The 23,690-nt window shown below is 42.5% G+C and overlaps 3 protein-coding genes across 3 annotated transcripts; 1 reads left to right on the top strand and 2 right to left on the bottom strand.

Moving 5' to 3' along the window:
- The first annotated feature begins 455 nt into the window (after positions 1–455).
- Positions 456–1,996, top strand: LOC143535816 (ras-related protein RABA5e-like). Its single transcript, XM_077029958.1, has 2 exons — positions 456–875; positions 1,447–1,996. Exons 1-2 carry the CDS (start codon positions 539–541, stop codon positions 1,749–1,751), a joined length of 642 nt encoding a protein of 213 aa, XP_076886073.1. The 5' UTR covers positions 456–538; the 3' UTR covers positions 1,752–1,996.
- Positions 1,997–5,008: 3,012 nt separating this feature from the next.
- On the bottom strand, positions 5,009–5,808 carry LOC143535796 (cytochrome b561 and DOMON domain-containing protein At4g12980-like). Its single transcript, XM_077029942.1, has 2 exons — positions 5,425–5,808; positions 5,009–5,341 (listed from the first exon to the last, which is right to left on the bottom strand). Exons 1-2 carry the CDS (start codon positions 5,806–5,808, stop codon positions 5,009–5,011), a joined length of 717 nt encoding a protein of 238 aa, XP_076886057.1.
- A 13,899-nt stretch (positions 5,809–19,707) lies between these two features.
- On the bottom strand, positions 19,708–23,311 carry LOC143535815 (protein XRI1-like). The gene is made up of 9 exons (XM_077029957.1): positions 23,137–23,311; positions 22,686–22,732; positions 22,485–22,613; positions 22,268–22,416; positions 22,116–22,179; positions 21,916–22,033; positions 21,796–21,836; positions 21,631–21,714; positions 19,708–21,055 (listed from the first exon to the last, which is right to left on the bottom strand). The coding sequence occupies exons 1-9, from the start codon at positions 23,157–23,159 to the stop codon at positions 20,781–20,783; spliced, it is 930 nt and encodes a 309-aa protein (XP_076886072.1). The 5' UTR covers positions 23,160–23,311; the 3' UTR covers positions 19,708–20,780.
- Positions 23,312–23,690: the final 379 nt, after the last annotated feature.

Here is a 23,690-nt window from a genome sequence, read left to right as displayed (position 1 = left end):
CCCAAGAGTCAATCTTCAGATTTAGGAAAAGAGCTAGAAACGAACCGAATTCGTGTTTTTGTAAGTCAAAAAAAGCGTAGTGGATCTTACGCTCAGCTCAACTCATTTACAACACTACTTTTTTTTAATGGAATTGCCTAAGTGCTCCATGTTGGGTGACCCAATCGCAACAGCCACCGCCAACTAGCTTAACCCATACATACTGATGCCACCGCCTACAAATTATCTCAAGTTCTGAGGAAAACTCACTTGCTCGAAGGTCCATTGATAGTAACCGAACGCTTTCATGATCGAACAAAAGGTCACAAAAATCTCAGTTTTTGTTAATTGAGAAACCCAACCCATTTGGAATGGAGTTACGACACTATTTTATAAAAGGATTTTGTTCCTAAAAACAAACAAAATAAAATCTTAAAAAAAAAGGAAAGAAAGAAAACGCGGCCCAATTTTCCTTTAAAACGTTCCCACGTTATCCCTGTCAATCACACCTCTCTCTCTTTCTCTCTCTAAAACCCAACTTTCTCTCTCTAGAACCAAAATGGGTGAACCCGAGCCCGAATCCAGAGAAGAGTACCTGTTCAAAATCGTGGTGATCGGAGACTCAGCGGTGGGTAAATCCAACCTTCTGTCTCGGTTCGCTAGAGACGAGTTTGACGCACACTCAAAGGCCACCATTGGCGTAGAGTTTCAGACGCAGGTGGTGGATATTGACGGCAAGGAGGTTAAGGCACAGGTGTGGGATACTGCCGGTCAAGAACGGTTTCGTGCGGTTACTTCTGCTTATTACCGTGGTGCTGTTGGTGCGCTTATTGTTTATGATATTAGTCGAAGGACCACTTTTGACGGTATTAAACGCTGGCTTGGTGAACTTAATAGTAAGTTGTTGTTATTATTATTATTATTATTACATTCGGTTTAGATTTGGTTTTGTTAATTTTGTGAAATTTGAAGAGATCTAGAAGATGAGATGAATGGTTTGACTGATTAGTTTTGGATTTTGAAATTGACAAGAGTTTAATTAGGTTATTTTACGGACATATTTTGTGTTTGTTCGTTTCTGTTCGTGAACGTTAGATGTGTAATGTTTGTTTGTTTGTTTATGTTTTTCATTAAAGGTTTTTAATTTTTTTTAAAATCTTATTTTCATATAGATTTAAGTGAAATTATTAACTGTAAAACAAAAATGTATATGAGTATTATGTGATTAACATATGAATAAGTATGTTAGAAAAAACATTAACACAAATTTGGAAGCCACAGGCCTGGAGCGAATAGTCAACACTAAGTCATTGACTATTCTTGGTTAGTCAAATTTGTTTTTTTAATATGTGGCCGTTCGTTTGTGTCCGGACACCGTTCGCAAACAAGTTGATTTTCTTAGTATATCCTTAGGTTTCATCTTTCTAATTATCTACTTGTGTCTAAAGGAATTTAATGTGTTTGCAGCTCATTGTGATACCACGATGGCGACAATGCTGGTAGGGAACAAGAGTGATTTAGAGAATATTAGGGAAGTAAGCGTTGAAGAGGGCAAAAGTCTTGCAGAAGAAGAAGGCCTGTTCTTCATAGAAACATCTGCACTTGACTCAACGAACGTTACGACAGCTTTTGAGAGTGTGATTCGTGCTATTTATGATAATGTTAGAAGAAATGTTTTGAACTCAGATTCTTACAAGGCAGAAGTTTCGTTGAACAGTGTAAGCTTGGTTAAAGACGGGAACACAAAGCAAAGTTATTGTTGTTCCATTTGATTGTTTTTCGGGTTTGGATCGAAAGTTGCTAGTGGCATTACTACTCTCGTTTAAACACGCTTGGTGGTGGCATGTTTGAATGTTGGTCTCTAATGGGGAGGTTTTTTGGTTTGGTAGTTGATTTTGATGTATGTCTTTTAGTTGTCTTATTTATTTGGACTGTTTTGTGAGTTTAATTTATATTTATAATCAGGGTCGAGGCCCAATTATATACAATGAGAACAGAATAAATCGGTGTTTGTTCTTTTTTACTTAAAAGAGTTTTGAGTTATTTACAGTTTACACTATGTTATTGGTGGGAATGTATTGTAAAGTGTAGTGGCTATATAACTAAAAAGGTTAAAGCTTGAAGCTTGACTCGAGTTCAATTGAGGCTTTATTTTCAAAGCTTAATTATCGGGTCAATGTTTTCTAATCTGTGTCAACAGGCCTTGATTGTTACTGTTAAGATGTTACATAATATTAAAGTTAGAGAAAATATAACGAATATGTTTGTATTGCACTGCATTGGCATAATATGAAGATTCTGATCTTGGAACATTAATATCATTGTTGGAACTGGAAACACTAAAGAGCAAATACCAAATCCAAAGATCATGTGATGGCACAACTTCAAGCATAATCGTCGGAATCAGATCATCACCACGCTGGTACTGACATCGCCAAGAAGTGGGGCGGTTTGACCGTTGCTAATGTCAATCAATGCCACCAAGCATCACTGGTAAGTCGTGTTTGGCTTAATGTAAGTCATGTATCTGCTGGATGTCGGCCCACATCACTATACGTAAATATTTCATGACAGATATTTATCACGCCTTTACAAAATATGCAAATATTTAACCTTAAAGTTTTAGTTGACATCTTTAAGAGCTTGTCTTATGGGTTTATGCAAGCACATACCCCTACCCCGATTCGACGAATTGACGATGTACACTTTTGTAATGGTCTAAGACCCCATCGACCTCTTACATCATACTTTTTTCTGAACTTTGGCTTTTCTCTTTCAGAATCCGCAACTATTTGTAGGAAATTCATACAAAAACATGGCTTATTCATTTGGTTAGTATATAAGACAATAAAAATAATCGTGCACCAAAAGTTCATGGCAGCTTGATGATCATGGTTTAAAAGCAACATTTTTTTAGTGACGACGACGAAGATGATGATGTCGTGGCACTTCTGCTATGATTTTTTCCTGATTGCGCCAACAGTATGAAGAAGGTAGGCTGCACGCATCTAGGAAGGCTACATTCCATGAGTGAGTTCGTGGATCACAGTCTCATATGATGCACAATGGCTTGCTTTATTTTCTTTTTAGAATTCATCATCCAATGCTTGTTGTTACACTCACGCACTTTCTAACCATGCTCCACTCACGACCATGGGCATGGTGTGTCGTGCTCATGAACCAGCATGGCACGTACACTCATGATAACGCTATTACGCCTCACAGCCTCAATATCAAGTAGTTTGTGAGTTTCACGTCTTATCACCAACCCTGATTTGGTTATTTGATATTCTTCTCCTTTTGATTTATGGCGAATTACAATCACATTATTGGGAGATTAAGATTTGTTTAATATAAAAATGTTCTTATTAAAATTGATTGAATTTGAAGAATATGAGAGTTAATAATATCCACCAATTTATTATACATTAATACCAATGTAACTATATCAGTAAATATCACATGGAGAGTTTGCACTTTGCAGTTATTTATGATGTAGTAGTATAAAAGTAACAGAAACCAACTTTATTATAGTTGTACAACTTTGAAATGGGGAGTTTGGCGACACTAATGCATTGTCTACAACCAAAGTATAAAGGTTAAAGACAACTTTAAATATATGTGAGATCATTGTGAGTTGTTTCCATAGTACAATAGTTTGAATGTTTCTATAATGTCATTTTTGAAAAAAGGATAAACCACTCGGAAGGAACTGCCCTTTTGATCAATTTAACTACAGATACATACAGAAGAAAACAAGGGAATGTAGTGTCGTGTCATCAGTATATAAGCTCACACTAAATCAGACTAAACTCACCCTACCATGCCGACCAACAATGGTTATAATACAACAAATCTACATCCAACCTGAGTTCGTCCAGAGCATATTATCATCCAGACAAGTAATGGTTCGGATGATACTCATTTTGCCAAAACTAACTGTTTATTACAATACCATTCTTAATGACTATCTTGAGTATTTACCATACCCGTCTAAATCGATCCTTTAAAGGTAGCTTTTTATACCATGCCCGTCTATGTAAAACATAATTGGGTTGATTGCAAGTTCAATCCTCTAAAGGCAACTTTTTATAGGATTCACTATTTCACCTAAATGATTAATATAAGCAGTCAATGAAACTATACAGTTTAAACCTCAAGTTAAATGTCTAAGCTTTATAAGACATGTGGTACAAATCTTAATTATTGGTGGAATTCTTTATGATTAGCCTTAGGATTCTTTAATATGCATGTCTAACCCATCATAGATTCATCCATATAGGAGACAACAATAATAATGATCATAATAAAATATTCATAAATACATTCTCTCCCTTATAAATTTGCAGTCAACCAATATTTGAAGGAATTGTTTATTTTCATCAACTTATAATTTATTAACTTTTTAGCAATAAGGTGTTTGGGATTGCTTACATTGTTAGGGGAAAAATTTATAAGTTATAATAACTTATTAATTTAATGAAAAATTATAAGCAGGTAAAATAAGGAATCCCAAACACCCCTAAATCAAATTTATTAGGGGGATGTTTGGGATTGCTTCTTAAAATTGTTTTTTGGAGCGGCAAAATGTCTAAAATGCCCCTCCAAAAGCACCAATTTGATGCTTTTAGGTGCTTTTGGAGGGTCATTTTGAACATTTTGTCTCTCCAAAAAGCAATTTTAAGAAGCAATCCCAAACACCCCTAGAAGTGGACAACGCGCAGGAGCACCGCCCCGGTACCACACAAAAATCATCCCGAGCAGCATCACATCCTGATATCTTAAATAAACAAAGAAGAAATTGGTCTATGCAGGGTGGACTTTTGGGGTGGGAACACCACCCCGCCTTTTAGGGAGCGAAGCAACATGTTCAGGGTGGTGACACCACTCACTCCTATTATATGAATTTTGTAGACTTAAAAAATAATGTTCACCTATGAAAAAACGCAACTGATTATAAAATGTAGATAATCAAAGGCTTAAATTCACCAAAAATAATTGAAACCAACATGATAATAATGTTAATCTTCTAATTAGAGATCAAAGCCCCAATAATAACCATAAATAGCACGTACATTGCACTGTTCCTAGAACCATAGCTCGGGTTAGGGCTAGAAACTGGAGCAATAGCCGGACTACGGGCGATTGAATTGCTAGTTGGCGCCTTCTCCGTCACTTCCAGCTGCAATTTCCCCTTGGCATTCAAATTCTCCGGCTGAAATTCATGTTTCACCGGCATTCCATCCACAACCGCACCACCGACCTGCCAGACATGATTAAACTCCTTCATCGTCTTCGGCAACTTCACCGTTGCATGGATCTTCATAGTTCCAGCACTATACTCAGCTCTGGAGTTCAAAACCTCATACAAGAGAATATATATATTTGATAAGTAATTAATTACGATGAGAATCAACTAATTAAGTATGTATCAAATACATAAACTCTGTTACCTTCAACAATTGACGAGTACGAACTGATGTTGTACGTCTTCAACGTCATCGAGCCTTTGGAGTCCTTAAAAGCCACAAGCGCTTGGGAACCAGCCATTCCGGTTCCTTTCGGGTTAATCGCCCAGGCGATCCACCCGTCTGGTTTCGAAGGAGGCGCAACGAATGCGATCGAAAGCGAGGAGGTTTTGGCAACATGATTCCAGTAAAGAGAGGCTTTAAGAGTTGGTAGATCGGTGCAGTTAATGTAGAGGTTGTTGCTAAACTTTTGTGATGAGCAGGTGATAGAGTGCGCCGGTGAGATTAGGAGGAGGAGAGTTGCGTAGGTTAGTAGGATGACACGTGGCGGTGGTGGTTTTGGGTGGTGGAATAAGGCCATGGTTGCCGGTGGAGAGAGCAAAGTGTGTTGAGAGTTTATGTGGAAAGAGGACATTTATAGAGTTATTTTTGGTTGATTTGAAATTTAAAGGGGACCAGTGTGACTCTGGTAGTATGGTGTGTTGGTGACAATTAGTTTTGAAATAGTAAATGACTAGTAGTAGTTTTGAAATGAGAATGTTTTTATTTCAATTTTCCTAAATATTTTGATAATTAACAGTTTATTGAGTGAGTCTATTGTTATTGTTATACTGGTTTATAGGTTATATTGATTTTAAAAGCCAACTTTTTTTAACACAGTGGTATGTCTATAGTAAGCCATTAGGCCTACCAATCATTAATGCATGAGTTCGAGTTCTGATACACGATTTCAATCATCGGTTATTAGTTTAACGCTTAAAAGTTTCTAACACAAGGCCTTCCAAAGAGGAGACCATAAGGGAAAACCTCATGGCCACCATACTAGAGACCTTATAGATCGGGTGAATCTAGAGTATTTAATCAGTCTGGTTGTTTAACTTTCCGATCGATCAGATTTTAAAATGTGAGTATCATCAAACTATCAAATTGTTGCATAGAATTAAAAATGTATATTTAAATCGATTATAATGTTTAATGGATACTCTCATCGAGTCATCGTATCTTGGAATATACATGCCTTTCATAAATATCAATGATTTCGATCTTCAGTAATGAATGAAAATCTAACGACATAAAGGTCTTCAATGTAAACAAATTATAAAGATAAAAAAAAACCATGAAGATATAAACTACCTATCAATAATTCAAACACTAATTATGGTTGAATACTATCTAACATATGTTTGTGTTTGCTCTAAATCTCAATATTTCGTCAATTATAGGTAAAATACTTGGTATATCAAAAATGTTTATTTTTAACCAAACACATCTAAATCTAAGGGTTGTTTGGTAATCTTATGCTTAACTAATAAGGGGTGTAATCTTATGCTTAACTAATAAGGGGTCTGATTAAGATGGAGTCTTTAAATAATTCAACATGTCACTGAAACTTAATCATTAAGAGACTCCATAAGCTATTAAGAGGTGTAGCCAAACAAACTATACTTGTTACCTATTCAGATATAGGGGGTGTTTGGGTGGTTTTTCAAACTTGCTTATTTGATTTTTAAAAAGCTTCATTTGGAAGCTTTTTGAGAAGTTTTGTCAAATATTTTTTGCTTTTCAAAAATCAAATAAGCGAATAAATAAATTTATAAATTCATCCAAACATCCTCATAGTATCTTTATGAAATCATTAAAAGCAACTGAAGAGGTAGGTCCCAGCAGAGCCCAGTTGGTCCCGCAAGACTCACCTTGAACAGGGACGTCTGCGCAAAGGCCATCTGCTTCCGCAGGACCCACCATGCTCAGAGAACCTTACGCGCAGTACGCAAGCTGTACACGCAGGGAAAGCCTCCCAATGGTGAAGTACCCCGCCTGTTCCCGCAGTTGCGGATACAAGCCATCAGGGAAGGCTACCCGCAGACAGCAGGGCTACACGCACAAGACAATAGATACTTCAGTAGTCACATGAAGGAATGAGCAAGACGGGAACAATCCCGCCAAAATGAGCCAGTCCGTATGATTCTGAAAGATCTTCTGTACTATACCTACCAAGGTATGGATAGGACAGACAATCTGACCAGAACAGCCCATGAGCCAATCACAGGGTGACAGCTCACCGACAACAGTACGAGGAGGAGCACCCTCTAGTACTGTTTGTCACTATTAGCCGCTGCCTACTCACCAACCCTTACTGCAGGGCGTGCGCAGCCTACAGTTGGTGAAATAGTGTTACTGTTGGCCGTAACCTATTCACCAACCAGCATGGCCTGCGTATAATCCACAGTAGGTAGGACGTGCATAATCTACAGTTGGAGGAATAGTGCAGCCGACATAGTTACTGTTGGCCGTAACCTATCCACCAACCAGTATGGCCTGTGCATAGTCCACTGTTGGTAGAACAGGAATACTATTCAGCCGGCTGTACCTTCTAGGAAACCTACCTTCGGCTATAAATACTCCAATATCTTGGAATGGTAAGATCATCTGCTATCCTGTTATCTAGCAATCTCTTAATATACACTTATATTCAGAGCAACCTAGTCTGATTCTCACGCCGGAGGGTGGTCACAAGGAGGAACCCCCCCCCCCCTTCTCAGTGACGAGCTTACGGTGTTTGTTTTGCAGGTCCCCTGAAGAACAACCGTCTCTGTTGGACCTCATTCTCGTGGGAAACATTACTTAACCCCCAGATTATCTATAATCTGCACCGGGTCACTTAGTGTTTCTTCATTGGCGCCATCCGTGCATAAAAGCTAGAACTAATTTAGTTTTTTCGAATTTTCTGAAGAAATGGTTAACGTTACTCCGGTCCAAAGGCCAGTAACCGACCAAGAAACCCCGGTAACAACCCCAGCAACTGGGGGGAACACCGGCGGTTATACAATCCTTACGAACACTACCCCGACTACCCAAGCCGGGGCAAGTGGAGTAAATATTCCACTGGGGTTCACCGATACCCAGCTGGATAAACGAACGAGGGTCCCTCGCCAAACACTAGACCAAGTGAAGGCGTGGGCCGAAGAACGTCAGAAAGAGTTCCAAGCTGAGTTGGACGAACGCTTGCGTTCAGTTCAACAGGCTGACGAATTCGGCAGTACTCGCCAACACCTCATTATGAACAGCGAGGGCGAGTACTCAGACGAGAGGGAGGAGTCCGATACCGACGCAAACCCTCGCCATAAGGCGAAAGGGAAGCGTAAGGAAACGGACTCCCAGCCAAAAAGGAATTTTGGGGAAGCCTTTAAACCAACAAATGCGGAGAAAAACCCGCGTGACTTCTCCAAAACCTTTAGACCAACTGCTACGAATGCAGGAAAGTCAAAATTTGCAAGGGACATTGCGGAAGCAATTGCCCCAAGAAGTGCCAAACAAATGTCCAACATTGGCACTTATGATGGTCTATCCGACCCAGATGACCATTTGAACAGGTTCATTGCAGGGGCTACCGTCAGTAATTGGACGGAACCCACGTGGTGTTACATGTTCCAGATGACTCTGGTCGGAGCAGCCAGGGCATGGTTCGACCGTTTACCGGTCCACCACATATATGACTGGGCGGACTTTCAGAATAAGTTCAGCCAGCACTTCAGCCAGCAGAGGAAGCATACTGAAGAGCAGTGGACGATCCTCAACTGCGTGAGAGAGGAGGATGAATCTTTACTAGACTTCATCACCCGCTTCAACTCCAAGAAACTGAGTCTGGGCAACGTAAGTGAAGATCTCGTTCGCGCCGCTTTCATCCAGGGCGCCGAGTACCCAGAGCTTATCCGCACATTAACGGGTAAGGACGGCATGCCATCCACAAGGGATGCCATCATGACGGCAGCCAAGCGCTTTGCCGAGACGGAGAAGCAGCTGGGAAGAGATCTTCCCCAGAGTACTCACCTCTACACGCAGAGGACAAGGGAGAACAACGTTAGGACCGCCCGGCAGAACAAAAAGAGGCGGCTAGGTATTTGGCAGTCAAGGGTAAACTTTGACACCTCATCCAGCTCTCGCCCTCTTGTTGGTGGAAGGGACAACACACACCCTTCAAACCGAAAACACCGGTGGACGCCACTCACCAAGAGCGTCACGGAGATATTTGCCACAGAAAAATTGCCATGGCCAAAAGCCCCATTGATCCGGCAGAAACCTAATGCGGATCAAAGCAAATCCTGTTATTTCCACTGGACAAAGGGTCATGGTACTGAAGAGTGCACATCCCTGAAGGATATTGTTGAGACATTTGTGAAGGATGGAAGACTTGCACATCTCGTGGCATCAATCAGGAAAGGAGGAAGAAATGACAACCGGTACAGAGGTAACGGACGAAAGCCCGTCGACATCAGCATCAACATGGTTCATGGCAAGGTCGGAGGAAGAAAAAGACGAGCGACAGAACCATGCGCGTGGAAGGAAGCTGAGGTGCGCTTCCCGCGAGTGCCAGGAGGCCCCAGCAAAGAAGGCCCCATCGTCATCAAAAGCCAGCTGGGGCATTACATCACTTCCCGCACTCTTGTTGACAACGGCGCTTCGTCGACGGTGATGTACAGGCAGTTCTTTGACAAACTGGATGATGAAGACAAAGAACGCCTGGAAACGGTCTACGCTTCAATGGAAGGGTTTGATGGCAGCACAGAAACCCCCCTGGGTATCCTATCTTTCCCCGTTACTCTTACCGATAGGAATCATTCACGCACAGAGGACGTGGATTTTGTCGTGATGAGAAAACCACACCACACGTACGACATCCTATTCGGAAGAGACGGGATGGCAAGATTCAACGCCGTGGTATCTTCAGTCCACGGCATGATGGGATGGCCAACAGCTGAGGGTGTAGCGATGATCACTGGCATTCCCCAGGTATGCATCGCATCTGTCTCATCTAAACCCAAACCAAAAATGGCCAAACCAACCATTACCAAACCGGAAAAATGGGCCTTCAATGGCAAATACCCCGACCAGCCCGTTACCATTGGACCAACAATCGTTGATCCCACCCGCACCTTACTCAAACGCCTACTGCAGAAAAACGCTGACATCTTTGCGTGGACACCAGCTGACATGACTGGTGTACCCCGAAGTAAGGCGGAGCATAAGCTCAAGTGCGATCGGGCTGTTACGCCAGTCGTACAAAAGCGCAGAGTAATGGGGCCTGAACAAACTAACGCGTGTAGAACCCAAGTCAAGGAACTCCTTGACGCAGGCATCATACGCGTTAGTAGATATCAAACATGGGTTGCAAATCCCGTAATGGTACCGAAGAATGACAAACAATGGCGCATGTGCATAGATTTCAAAGATTTGAACAAAGCATGCCCCAAAGATTGTTATCCGTTACCAGAAATTGATCTTAAGGTGGATTCGTTGGCACCATTTCGCCTTAAATGCTTCTTGGATGCGTATAAGGGGTACCATCAAATCCACATGGCCGTAGATGACCAGGACAAAACCGCGTTTCGGACGCCCGATGGTACATTTTGTTATAAAATGATGCCCTTCGGACTTAAGAATGCAGGGTCCACGTACCAACGCCTGATGGACAAAGAGTTTCATGCCCAAATCGGGAGAAACTTGGAAGTCTATATGGATGATTTGGTCATCAAAAGCCCCGAGCCAGAAGCGATGTTGAAAGACATTGAAGAAACTTTCAACACGCTCAGAAAGATAAACATGAAGCTCAACCCGAGCAAGTGTTCATTTGGGATGGAAGAAGGGAAGTTCTTGGGAGTCATTGTTACTAAAGATGGCTTCAGAGCGAACCCTGAAAAGGTCGAAGCCATTGTTAAAATGGAATCACCTACCACCATCAAACAGGCTCAGACACTGAATGGACGACTAGTCGCACTTAATCGCTTTTTGGCAAACCATGCGGATAAGTCGTTTCCTTTCGTGTCAACATTGAGAAACTGCTTAAAGAAAACGCACTTCCGCTGGACACCAGAAGCGGAAGCAGCTTTTCAGTAGATTCGGTCACGCTTGATCGAACTCCCAACACTTACAGCACCACAAGCGGGAGAGGAGTTAATCCTATACCTTTCCGCAACAGATAGAGCAACCGGGGCAGTACTGCTAACAGAACGAAAAGGCATCCAGATGCCAATCTATTATGTTAGCCGTGTACTAACAGACGTAGAAACCCGGTACTCTACCCTCGAAAAATTAGTCTTAGCACTTATACACGCTTCACGCAGGTTAAGACGATATTTCCAGGGCCACCCAATCACCATTCTCACCAACTTCAAACTCTCAAACGTTCTAGGCAAACCCGAATTATCGGGACGTCTAGCCAAATGGGCAATTGAATTGGGAGAATATGCAATTAAGTACAAGCCAAGACCAGCCATAAAAGGCCAGGTCCTGGCCGATTTTATTGCAGAAGTCCCCGCTACGCGGGAGAAAGAGTGCCAGGAGGAGGCTCAACCCTCCCCAGCACAGGACATCAACGATATCTGGCGACTCTATACTGATGGAGCAGCCAACAACGAGGGTTCAGGCGCAGGGTTAAAATTAACCAACCCAGCGGGCCAAGAATATACTTACGCTATTCGGTTGGATTTCCCAAGTACGAATAACGAAGCCGAATACGAAGCATTCTTGGCCGGATTGAGAATTGCGCGTAAAATGGGAGTGAAAAACTTGGAAGCCCACGTGGATTCCATGCTGGTGGCCAACCAAATAAATGGGACGTACACGGCTGTGAACGACACAATGGCCCTGTACCTCGCCCAGGCAAAAACCCTTATGCGTGATTTTAATGATTGTAAAGTCATACACGTTAAGCGCAGCGAAAACAAATCTGCGGATGCGTTAAGCAAGCTTGCATCACTAGCCTTCACCCACTTGGGAAAGGACATCCGCATTGAACTCCTCGAAGCACCATCAGTCCCGCGCAAGGAAATTTGTGTCATCCAAACCGGTACAGAAACGTGGATGACACCAATAATAAATTACCTTGCAGCAGGAACACTACCAGAATCAAAAACACAGGCAAGAAAACTACGCTGTAAAGCACTAAATTATCAACTCATCAATGACAACCTTTACAGACGTAACTTTCTTGGCCCACTTTTAAGATGCGTGGACAACCAAGATGCTGACTACCTCTTAAGGGAAGTACACGAGGGCATCTGTGGAGTTCACGCAGGTCCCCGCGCTGTTGTGGCTAAGCTGAACAATGCGGGATACTTTTGGCCGGGGATGCATATGGATGCACTGGCATACACTAGAAAATGCAGGTCTTGCCAGCTTTACGCACCCAACACGCATCGCCCGAAGAACGAACTTGTTCCAGTCACTTCTTCGTGGCCATTTCAGAAGTGGGCCATCGATGTGACAGGCCCATTTCCCACAGCAGCAGGAAATGTTCAGTTCCTAGTGGTAGCCATCGATTACTTCACCAAGTGGATAGAAGCAAAACCTTTAGCCCAAACAACCGCAAAACATATCAAAAAATTTATTTGGGAATTTATTATTTGTCGTTTTGGACTTCCACAGAATCTGGTGAGCGATAACGGCACCAACTTTGCTGACAAGAAGCTACAGCAGTGGCTGAAAGAACTTCAAATCACCCACACCTTTACCTCAGTGGCACACCCGCAAGGTAATGGTGAGGTGGAAAGAGCAAACAAGAGCATCGTCGATGGCATAAAGAAAAGACTCTTGAAACACAGATCCGGCTGGGTGGACGGGCTCCCGCACGTCCTTTGGGCAAACAGAACGCTGAAAAAGGCCAGTACGGGGGAAACCCCGTTCAGTCTCACTTATGGCACTGAAGCCATGGTCCCAGTCGAAATTGGTTTACCCTCACCAAGGGTCTTGATCCAGCCAGAAGACAATGATGCGGAAAGACGGTTAGACCTTATGCTAACCGAGGAACGCAGAGACTTAGCCGCAGTGCATGAAGAAAATTACAAACGACAAATGCAAAAGTACTACAACACGCGGGTAAAACTCTGCAACTTCAATGAAGGAGACTACATACTGCGTAACAACGAGGCTTCAAACCAAGAGCGCCCAGGAAAGCTGGCCCCGGTCTGGGAGGGGCCATACATTATCAAAGAAGTCCTGGGAAAAGGCGCATACCGGCTTGAAAGGCTCGATGGCACTCCTATCCCAAGAACATGGAATGGAGCTCAATTACGCAAATGTTATATGTAGATCAATTCCAAACTTGTAAAGAAAAGGCCTAGAGCCACTTCTAATGGAAATGATTCTCCTTACACAATGTGTTGATAGCCTTACCTTTAACTTATGAACTTCCCATGTGCCGGTATTCACCGCACCAATGCGTGAAGAAGTAAGTAGTTGCGTGTGGAAGGCGGCAAAACCCGCATAAACACAACGCTAAAAATGTTAAAAAGTTCTAAGGAAAACCTACACGCAGGTCAGTGGTAAGTAAAGTTTAGCCATCCTTGTAAGTGTAAGTGACGGTCTTACCCGCACAATCACAAACAAGGAAGCAAAACTTCAACCTATCATCTACCACGTTCAAAGGTTAACTTATTCTGAACACTTAGAAAATTTCAAGGAAAAGATGAGGAAAACTTCCACGCAGGATAAATGTAAGTTTAGCCATCCTACTAAGTGCAAGTGACGGTCCTACCCGCACAATCATGAAAGAGGAAGCAAAAATAAACTTATAATTTACCACGTCAAAAAGTTAACTTATCTAAGTACTAAAGAAATTGCTAAGTGTAAACATGCGTAAAATAAACAAAGAAAAAGACAAACACATTCTTTATTTCATAAACTTGAATATTACAAACATTGCTGGGTATATACCCGCATACAAAAGAAGTACAAGAGCAAATATCTACGCTAGTGGTGGAAAGGGATCTTTTGGATCATGCTTCAGGACCACTCCCACTTGGACCCGCACCATCGGCAGAGTGTGACGGTTCAAGGAAAGCTCTAAGGACAGCAAGCCCATCATCAGCAGCAGCAATTTCATTCACCTTCTCCACCACCGGATGCGGGAAGGCAGCATACTGGTTCACTGCTTGGTCATAAATAGTCTCGGTATTCGCATTATACAAAGGGAAGTTGGAAGGCGGGACGCCTTTCTCAGCAAACCATAGACCAAGCAGGAAGCCGGTCCGTTCCCCATCCTCATGAGAAGCGTTGAGGGCTGCGCTCATAGCATCGTCGTAAGATGTCTCTGAAAAGACCCGATGCACAACCTACAAAAAATGTACAAGTATAAGAACTTCTATTCTACAAAGGAAAGCGTGACGACATAAAGCTAAAATACCTGAGGCAACGCTTCTCGAAGAAGCCATTCCTTGACAACCAGAGCTTGGGTGCAGGCGCGTTCAGCTTCGTTCTTATTAAGATTGGCGAGAAGCACATCCTTTGCAGCGGCCTCTTCAACGCCCTTAAGCTTCCGCTCGGTGTGCGCAAGCACACCCCTCTGGTCCAGGATCTCTTGAAGCTTCTTCGCATCCTCCATAGCCAAGGCATCATGAGCCTGTTGAAGAGCCTCTAACTTAGCTTTAAGTTCTTCATTCTCCAGGCGGAGAGGCTCAGCAACAGCTTCAGCCTTGGTGGCCCTCTCGGTTGCGTTCCTCGCAGTCTCCTTAGCTAGCCGAAGCTGTTCGTTAACAGCTTGGGCAGCCTTGGAGCGGGCCTCGAGTCGCGCTTGAACCTCAACCTCGAGGGCCTTGAAGGCCTTCTCCTTCTCCGCAGATGCTGCGGTTAGTTTTTGGTTCTCCTCCCGGAGAGCACGCGCCTGAGATACTTCTTTAACGCGAGCTGCTTTCAACTTGTCGTTTTCACGACAAAGCAGCTCGACGCGTGGCTGCATCCGGGCCAGGAGAACCCGAAGCACGTTGGTTAGCCTACCCTCCTGGTAGCTAACCATGGCTTCCCCCAACGCACCATGGGGAGCAGCGTGGCGAGCCCAGTCCACACACTCCACAGGTGTGCGAAGGGTTGTTCCTCGGCGAATGTTCCATCTTGGAACATACACTTCATTGGAATCCGACACTGCAAAAGAAACAAAGCAGTTAGGAAAAGATGATAAAAATTGCATAAAGGACAAAAGAACCCTACGCACCTGTAGGGTCGATCACAGGCCGATAGCCACCGAACCCATCACCTGAACCTAAGGGAAATCCATCCAAAAGGTCAGGCAGATGGGAAGGTAACAAAGATCGGCGAGAAGCCCCGCGCGTACCTGAAGGTCCAGCCGTCGAGGCCGATGGCGGAGGCGGCATGGTTTCCGCCGCAGTCGATGGCGGAGGCATGGTGTCCGCCGCGGACGCCGCCGAGGAGTCAGCAGCAACAGTAACCGCCGGCTCGGTGAACGATGCTGTAAAAATTGCACTCACCGCCGGCGGTGACGGCATCTCGGCTGGAACAGTTGGCTCAAAGGATTGAGCAACTGGACCAGCGGAAGCAGGCGAAGGTGCCTGGGTCGACGCCTCAGGTAGGCTGACCGAGCCTACCGTCATTGGCGGAGAGGTACTCCCCTGCGCTCCACCCTGGAATGCGTCAACATCCACGCCTGCAGAAAGAAGACAAGTGTTAATAAATTTATGAAGTATGATAAATCTACAAAAAGAATAATGTTTATACTTACGGGTTTTCTTGAGCCTGAACGTACGGACGGGCGGGGATGAACCCGATGGAGCCGGTCTCTTGATGCCGGTCACCGTCGTCGTCGGTTCTCCGGAGGTAACAGTCGTAGCCTCCGGAGCAGTGGTCTTCTCACCACCGGGGTTCCCCGCCACCTCTTCATTATCTGACTCGGTGTCAGATAGAAGCACCGGATCAGCTGTGGAGGCCACCTTCTCCTTCCCTTTCCCGCCGGCAGCCTTCTTCTTCCGCACTAGCGGAGGACCATCTGCGGATTCCTCAGAAGAAGACAGGATGTAAGGAATTCCAGCAGCGGGTACAGCATTGAGGGGTTGAGGATAGAATATCGCCTTACCTGGCCGCCGGTGGCTCAGGATCTCTTGGCCCGGCGGATAGACCTCCACAAACCGATCCGCCATTTGTTCCAGGATGGGCAACTCGTTCTCGTCTAGAGCACGAGTACCCATCCGCGCGGGACCGTCAGCTTCCCGCGGGTACAGGAGCGACTCCAAGTTGTTCCCCTCTGAAAGAAAATAAACAGTTAGAAGATAAACTCGTATAAGCAAAGAGAAACGGAGCATACCGTAAGGGATAGAGTTTGAACCGTATTCGAGGACGATTGGAACCTTTTGCGCGTCAGCCTCTTTCCACACTCGGCTCATCCCCAACATCACCATCCCGGACTCCGGAAACCGGAAAACCGGAGATTGGACCCGGGATATCCTCGAGAACCATTCCGCCTCCTGGTAGTTGGTGGCGTGAAGGCTCGGAATTGCTTGGCCATTTTTAAACTTCATGGCGATGGGGATGACGCGGGCAGAAATGTAGAAGAACTCCTGCTTCCACGAACGGAGACTGCGCTCGGTTGCACAAATCTTCAAACCCTTGATACGGGTTGTCAGTGTATACCACCCCTGGATGCACCTCCAAGTGTAGAAGGTCATCAGGCGGTCAACATGGGGCTCGAAGCCCAAAATCCGACACACCCACTCGAAATGGCGAATCTTGGCGATCGCCATAGGGTGCAACTCGGTCAGATGAACACCGTGCCTCTCAAGGACACGGTAAACAAACTTTGTCAACGGGAACCTAAGATTCCCGTAGACAAAGAATGCTGCATAAACCCCGATCTTGCCTCTGGGGGCATCGTACACGGTCTGATGGGGTTCAGGAAACTCAGGCTCGAAAGGATCGAGCATGAACTTCCTAACAATGTACCGGTACTGATCGCTGGGCAGAGCACACTGGCACTCACCAGCAGTACTCTTGTCATCGGCCGAAGACTCAAGATCACGAGAAGACATTGTGCAGAAAAAAGAAAGCGATTTCGGGAAAATGCTAGCCTGAAAAGGGGAGTATTTTCCGGAAATCGCTAAAGAAGAAGAAGAGAAGGGTGAAAGTGTGGATTGCAAACAGCCCTCTCCCCCTTTATATACTAATCGCAATTAATGCGATGAATTTAATACGGAGGAGAGAGAAATCGAAGGTGCAATGAAACTATGACACGTGGCATAAAGCAGGCTGGCAACAGCTGTTGACAGGACGTGTGCCAGTAAATTCGCGGCCACGCGCCCAAAAAATCGCGCCCACGCGCCTGAAAAAGAGACTGGAATGACCATATAATGTCACGTCACCATAACTTCCTGCACGTCCTGACACAGTCAGAAGAAACCGTCGCACGACGTTTCAGACGTTTGGACTGTTCCTATCTTTCTACCAACTCTTCGAATTTTGAAATTCAAAATTCAAAAAAGATTCAAAAGTAAGCGGGAAAACACCCCTTACCTTGGCAAACAAGTAACCGTAAGACGGATGCAGGTACAGTGTTAAGGCAAAACCCTTCACATACCTAGCACCTGCAGGGAATTGAAACCAAGAAAACCTTGGCAACCAAGTAACCATAAGCCGGATGCGGGTACAGTGTTAAGGCAAAACCCTTCACATACCTAGCACCTGCAGGGAATTGAAACCAAAAAAACCTTGGCAACCAAGTAACCATAAGCCGGATGCGGGTACAGTGTTAAGGCAAAACCCTTCACATACCTAGCACCCGCAGGGAATTGAAGCCAAGAATACCTTGGCAACCAAGTAACTATAAGACAGGTGCGGGTACAGTGTTAAGGCAAAACCCTTCACATACCTAGCACCCGCAGAGAATTGAAACCAAGAAGGATCTTCTAGGCAATGCTTGCGGATAGAGGAATAACATCCCCGCATAACGGGAACGTCGAGAATTATATTGTTTGAAACTCCGTAATGGAATTGGTGGTCTTAGCATAATTGATCACTATGTTGAAAACCACCAGAACCTCATGGAGACTATATACAAGTGAGACTCAACGCTCCTGCCTTGCGAGAAGGTTACATACCTACCCGCATCATACCCAAAGATCAAGCAAAAAAATCGGGAATTTTTGCAAGTGACACTAGGAAACCCGCGAGAAGAATCCCCACGGAGAACCATAAAACTAAAAAGCCTTTTCAAAACCCCTTGCTCAAAGTCCAAAAGTTCACCTCACTTTATTAAACATTCATGAGAAGAACATTGGACTGGGGGGACTTGAAGAGGTAGGTCCCAGCAGAGCCCAGTTGGTCCCGCAAGACTCACCTTGAACAGGGACGTCTGCGCAAAGGCCATCTGCTTCCGCAGGACCCACCATGCTCAGAGAACCTTACGCGCAATACGCAAGCTGTACACGCAGGGAAAGCCTCCCAATGGTGAAGTACCCCGCCTGTTCCCGCAGTTGCGGATACAAGCCATCAGGGAAGGCTACCCGCAGACAGCAGGGCTACACGCACAAGACAATAGATACTTCAGTAGTCACATGAAGGAATGAGCAAGACGGGAACAATCCCGCCAAAATGAGCCAGTCCGTATGATTCTGAAAGATCTTCTGTACTATACCTACCAAGGTATGGATAGGACAGACAATCTGACCAGAACAGCCCATGAGCCAATCACAGGGTGACAGCTCACCGACAACAGTACGAGGAGGAGCACCCTCTAGTACTGTTTGTCACTATTAGCCGCTGCCTACTCACCAACCCTTACTGCAGGGCGTGCGCAGCCTACAGTTGGTGAAATAGTGTTACTGTTGGCCGTAACCTATTCACCAACCAGCATGGCCTGCGTATAATCCACAGTAGGTAGGACGTGCATAATCTACAGTTGGAGGAATAGTGCAGCCGACATAGTTACTGTTGGCCGTAACCTATCCACCAACCAGTATGGCCTGTGCATAGTCCACTGTTGGTAGAACAGGAATACTATTCAGCCGGCTGTACCTTCTAGGAAACCTACCTTCGGCTATAAATACTCCAATATCTTGGAATGGTAAGATCATCTGCTATCCTGTTATCTAGCAATCTCTTAATATACACTTATATTCAGAGCAACCTAGTCTGATTCTCACGCCGGAGGGTGGTCACAAGGAGGAACCCCCCCCCCCCCTTCTCAGTGACGAGCTTACGGTGTTTGTTTTGCAGGTCCCCTGAAGAACAACCGTCTCTGTTGGACCTCATTCTCGTGGGAAACATTACTTAACCCCCAGATTATCTATAATCTGCACCGGGTCACTTAGTGTTTCTTCAATAGTATAAATAGTTTCATACTTGCATTTGTAATTTTAACTTTTTCATTAGTGTAAATATTAGCCTAGAGGAATATTCACCTCTTTATATATATTTAAGTAAAATAATATTAAGATGTTCAATCACCCTCTTAAAATCTAACCAAAATCCTGGTTTAAAAGGCTAGAGACGTTATGAAACTTTTAGGCTCTAAAAGTTAAAGCGCGTCGCGGCATTGAAAGTACAACAAAATATGCCTTATATATGAGCCTTTTAATCTAGTAAATATTCGAAGTCTTCATTCGTTGGTCATTTTTACATACCAATCTCCCGAATACCCTCTATTGTTAACAGTTTTTACTCAAATGAACATAAAGCACCACCTCAAGGCCGTATGCGTTTTATTTAATCACCACACACACACGTTTTTGCTCTTTTTAAAACCAAGAAGGCAAGAACCAATCATTCATAAAACCTTGTCTCCAACTTTTATCGCATGGTCTGAAAATTTAAAGTACCAAAATGAAGGTAGGCTTTATCATATATCCGTATACCAGTCAGCCATAACTTTTTCCTTTTTTTTTTTAATAAAATGAACTTCAAACTCACATGGCACATAAAAGTAGGCATAGAACTTCACATGGAGTTACATCAACCCCCCTTTCACTTTCTTATTAACCCTAACTAAAGGCCTAAAGCTGATCACCAGTCAACAAAAAAACCAAAGCAAGAATCCCTTCCCACTTGGCCACTTTATCCCATTCTCTAGTAAATCACAAAATTCCCATCTCAATACACCTTTAAAAAGATTATTCAAAGTCATTTTAATCACTAAACTGTCACACCGACCCGATCCTAGTGTCACTCGAATGTCATATAAGTAACTACTACAAAAATCTGCTAAGTGGATCCGCTCCTAAACAAAACAATAACCAGATAACAATAACAAAAAGAACAGCTGCAATTTATATAAGTTGAAATGAGATAAATTGAGTAAATTAGCAATGTCGAAAGATGTTCTAAAGGAAAAAAAATGGTAGAAGGATCTTTTGCACAAAAAGATCCTAATAGATTCCAGTGAGCTCAACTCAACTCAACTCCAGGGATAGAAACAGGAATCTACCACCCTAAAGGAACTCCATGAACATACAAACTCTTGCACATGTGATCCACAACAAACAAACTCCTTTCTTTCTTTCTTCTTTTATAATTTAATCCTGTACCGAACACGCGAAAGAATAATAAAAGCTTATCTGGTCATCCTTTAGTTCTCATAATAGTAATGCTGCCTTTCCCGCCTTCGGTCCTGATTTTGGTTTTACCAACAATAGGCTTCCCCGAGAATGCAGATGTAGGGTATAACAGCGTGGGGTCCTCATAAGGTTTCTTGGATTTTGATGGTGGTGGGGTCAGAATCTTTTGGTTTATGTCTTTCAGAGTAACTGCGCCTTCACCACACGGTTTTACAAACGCAAACGGTAGAACCACTGATGATGTAACCTTCGCTGGTGTTTGAATGAATGATTTTTTCCCTATGATCAAGTAATGGAACTTGTTTAGGATTTAAGCAAGAAATTAGGGGTGTAAACGAGCTTAGCTGCTCATAGCTACCTGAGATTGGCTTGCTAATAAGCAAACAGCTCGAATTGAGCTGAGCTTAAACAAGCTCGACTAGCCTTGTGAGCCTAAACGAGCTTGTTATCTATATAACTTTTATCTAATATATTAAACATATACGAACACAACAATTACTATAATGTGTGTGTGTGTGTAATATTAATAAATATAACCAAACAGAATATATATCATGTTATACACAATAATGATAAACGACGAATATATAAAGAATGATAATTATATATGTATACAAATAATAAACAATAAATGAGTCGATCGATCTTGAAAAACTTCTCATGATCCAAGCTCAAGCTTGTTATTTATATAAATTTTATTTAATATACTAAAAATATACTTACATAACAATTACTGTTGTATAAAAATACGATGAAAATAACTATGTATTATATTAGAATGATAGATAATAAACAAGCCAAACTCGAGCTTGAAAAACTACTCATGAACCGAGCTCAAGAATGAGGAGACAAACCTTTGAAAATGATGTTTTTACGGGTAGGAGTGCGGTTTTCTTGAACCAGATTACCTTGATTCATGGGTTGTGAAACACCAGAATCTAAAACAAAAATTAAGCAGAAAATAGTTAAGAGAGAATAACTAAATTATCGAATTATTTGATATCAAAATATGTGTGTACCTGTAAGATGCATCCGGATATCAGATGTCCCAGTTAAATTCCTATATTCAAAAATTGGACTCATGTGATTAACATGCAGAATTGGCCAATAATAATATAAACTCAACGAAACAAACATACATATCATCAGGGCTAAAATGCATTCCCGAGTCATTTACTAGGCAATCGGCTAACCACCCTTCTGATGATTGGTCCAGATCCAAACCGTCATACCCGGATCCAGATACAGACATATCATCTAATAAACACAAACTGTTAGTCACATTCAAACTGAATAAACAATTCTTACATCATTATAATAAAATTATCAAGAACCAGACCAGCAAATCCAGACACCCATTGTTCCATGTCCGCAAAGGCATCATCCAACGAGTCTACATTCTCCTAAACAATATACCCAAATAAGATTTATCAAACGAAACTAATATCACGAAATAATAAGAAGAAGAATGTGTGGTCCTTATATACAAACCTTAGACTTCAAAAAGTTGGATGAAAAATCCTCATCACAAAGTGGAAGACCATCTGCAGTCAAACCTTCATCATCAAATTGCAGCATCCGTCTTCTCTTTGATTGCGAAGACGGCTCCCGACATATCTCCTTTCCCTTGTTCACATTTTCTGTTTCATCAGTCATGTCAGATTAACAACAACAATATCCAAAACTAAAACATAAATGACAAAATTACCATTGTCGGTAACTTGATAACCCAAATCCCCACAAGACCTCGCAGGGGTGGTGGTTGTATCATCAAACACATAAGAAAGATCATCATTGCCGTTGTCTCTCACATCGTTCCACAAGCTATTAGAAACATCTGTTTACAAATCAATTATTAGATTAGATACATCCGACAATATCAGTGTATAAAAATGATTGCTAGCTTTACCTAGCTGTAACGCGTAATCTTCGTCTTTCCAGTCCCACATTTCGTCACTAGAATTCAGACAAAATGATAATACATTAACAACATTATATTAATATTATACCCATTGAAGACCATGAATCAGACACAATTACAAGGTATTTAATTATAGACATAATACAGCAATCAATTCGTTGATTTATAATTTTATATATATAATGCATGCAATCCATACATTTAGTGGTGGATCTATATCTAAGGGAACATAAAGCTGAATTTAAATCTGAATTAAATTATGCAAATCACTCCAACCAATTAAAAGTTGACCAAAATATAATCATTAATGCCGACTATAACAGATTAATAAATAAAAAAAATACATTTGACCTTGACCCACCTCAAATCAAACACCATGAACATACATTTGAATAAAATCAACACCAAACAGAACAATAATAAGAGGATTAGAACATACTTAAGGCTCTTATCGTGGTCCATGGCAATGAAATCTGTAAGCAATTGGATAAAATTAAAGAGAAATCGAACAATATATTTCAATCGGAAGTAGCCGTAGAGAAGGATTGACGAGACATAGAATTGAAATGGGAGCAGAAATGATGTGGGTTTATGAGCAAACCGCCGATTGTCAAGCAGCACACACACAGAGCATATTAATATGAGTGTGGGTGTGGGTGTGATTTGTGTAGTGTGAGTGGGCTTTGGATTATTATTTTGGGGCTCTATTTATGAGAGTGAATTGGGATTCCATGGGAGACAGACCACCAGGCTGAGGAAGGGGTTCAGGATACTTTTCCCCTTTATTATTTTATTTATTTTTTTTATTTTTATTTTATTCTAACGGATAATAAATAGCTTTCTTTAATTAATATAAATATAATAATAGTAATTTTGTTTGATCAATCTTTTACTTTTTCAAGAAAAGGGCAAAAGGTAACATGTTTCTCGTTATTTTTAGTTTAATCAAATAAAAATAATACTTATTATTAATATGTGCATATGTTAAATAAA

The sequence above is a fragment of the Bidens hawaiensis genome, unplaced genomic scaffold, assembly GCF_021521415.1.
Source record: "Bidens hawaiensis isolate Kalapana, Puna unplaced genomic scaffold, B.hawaiensis_p1.1 tig00010636_1, whole genome shotgun sequence".
Taxonomy (NCBI): domain Eukaryota; kingdom Viridiplantae; phylum Streptophyta; class Magnoliopsida; order Asterales; family Asteraceae; genus Bidens; species Bidens hawaiensis.
This window is presented reverse-complemented; position numbering and strand designations above follow the sequence as displayed.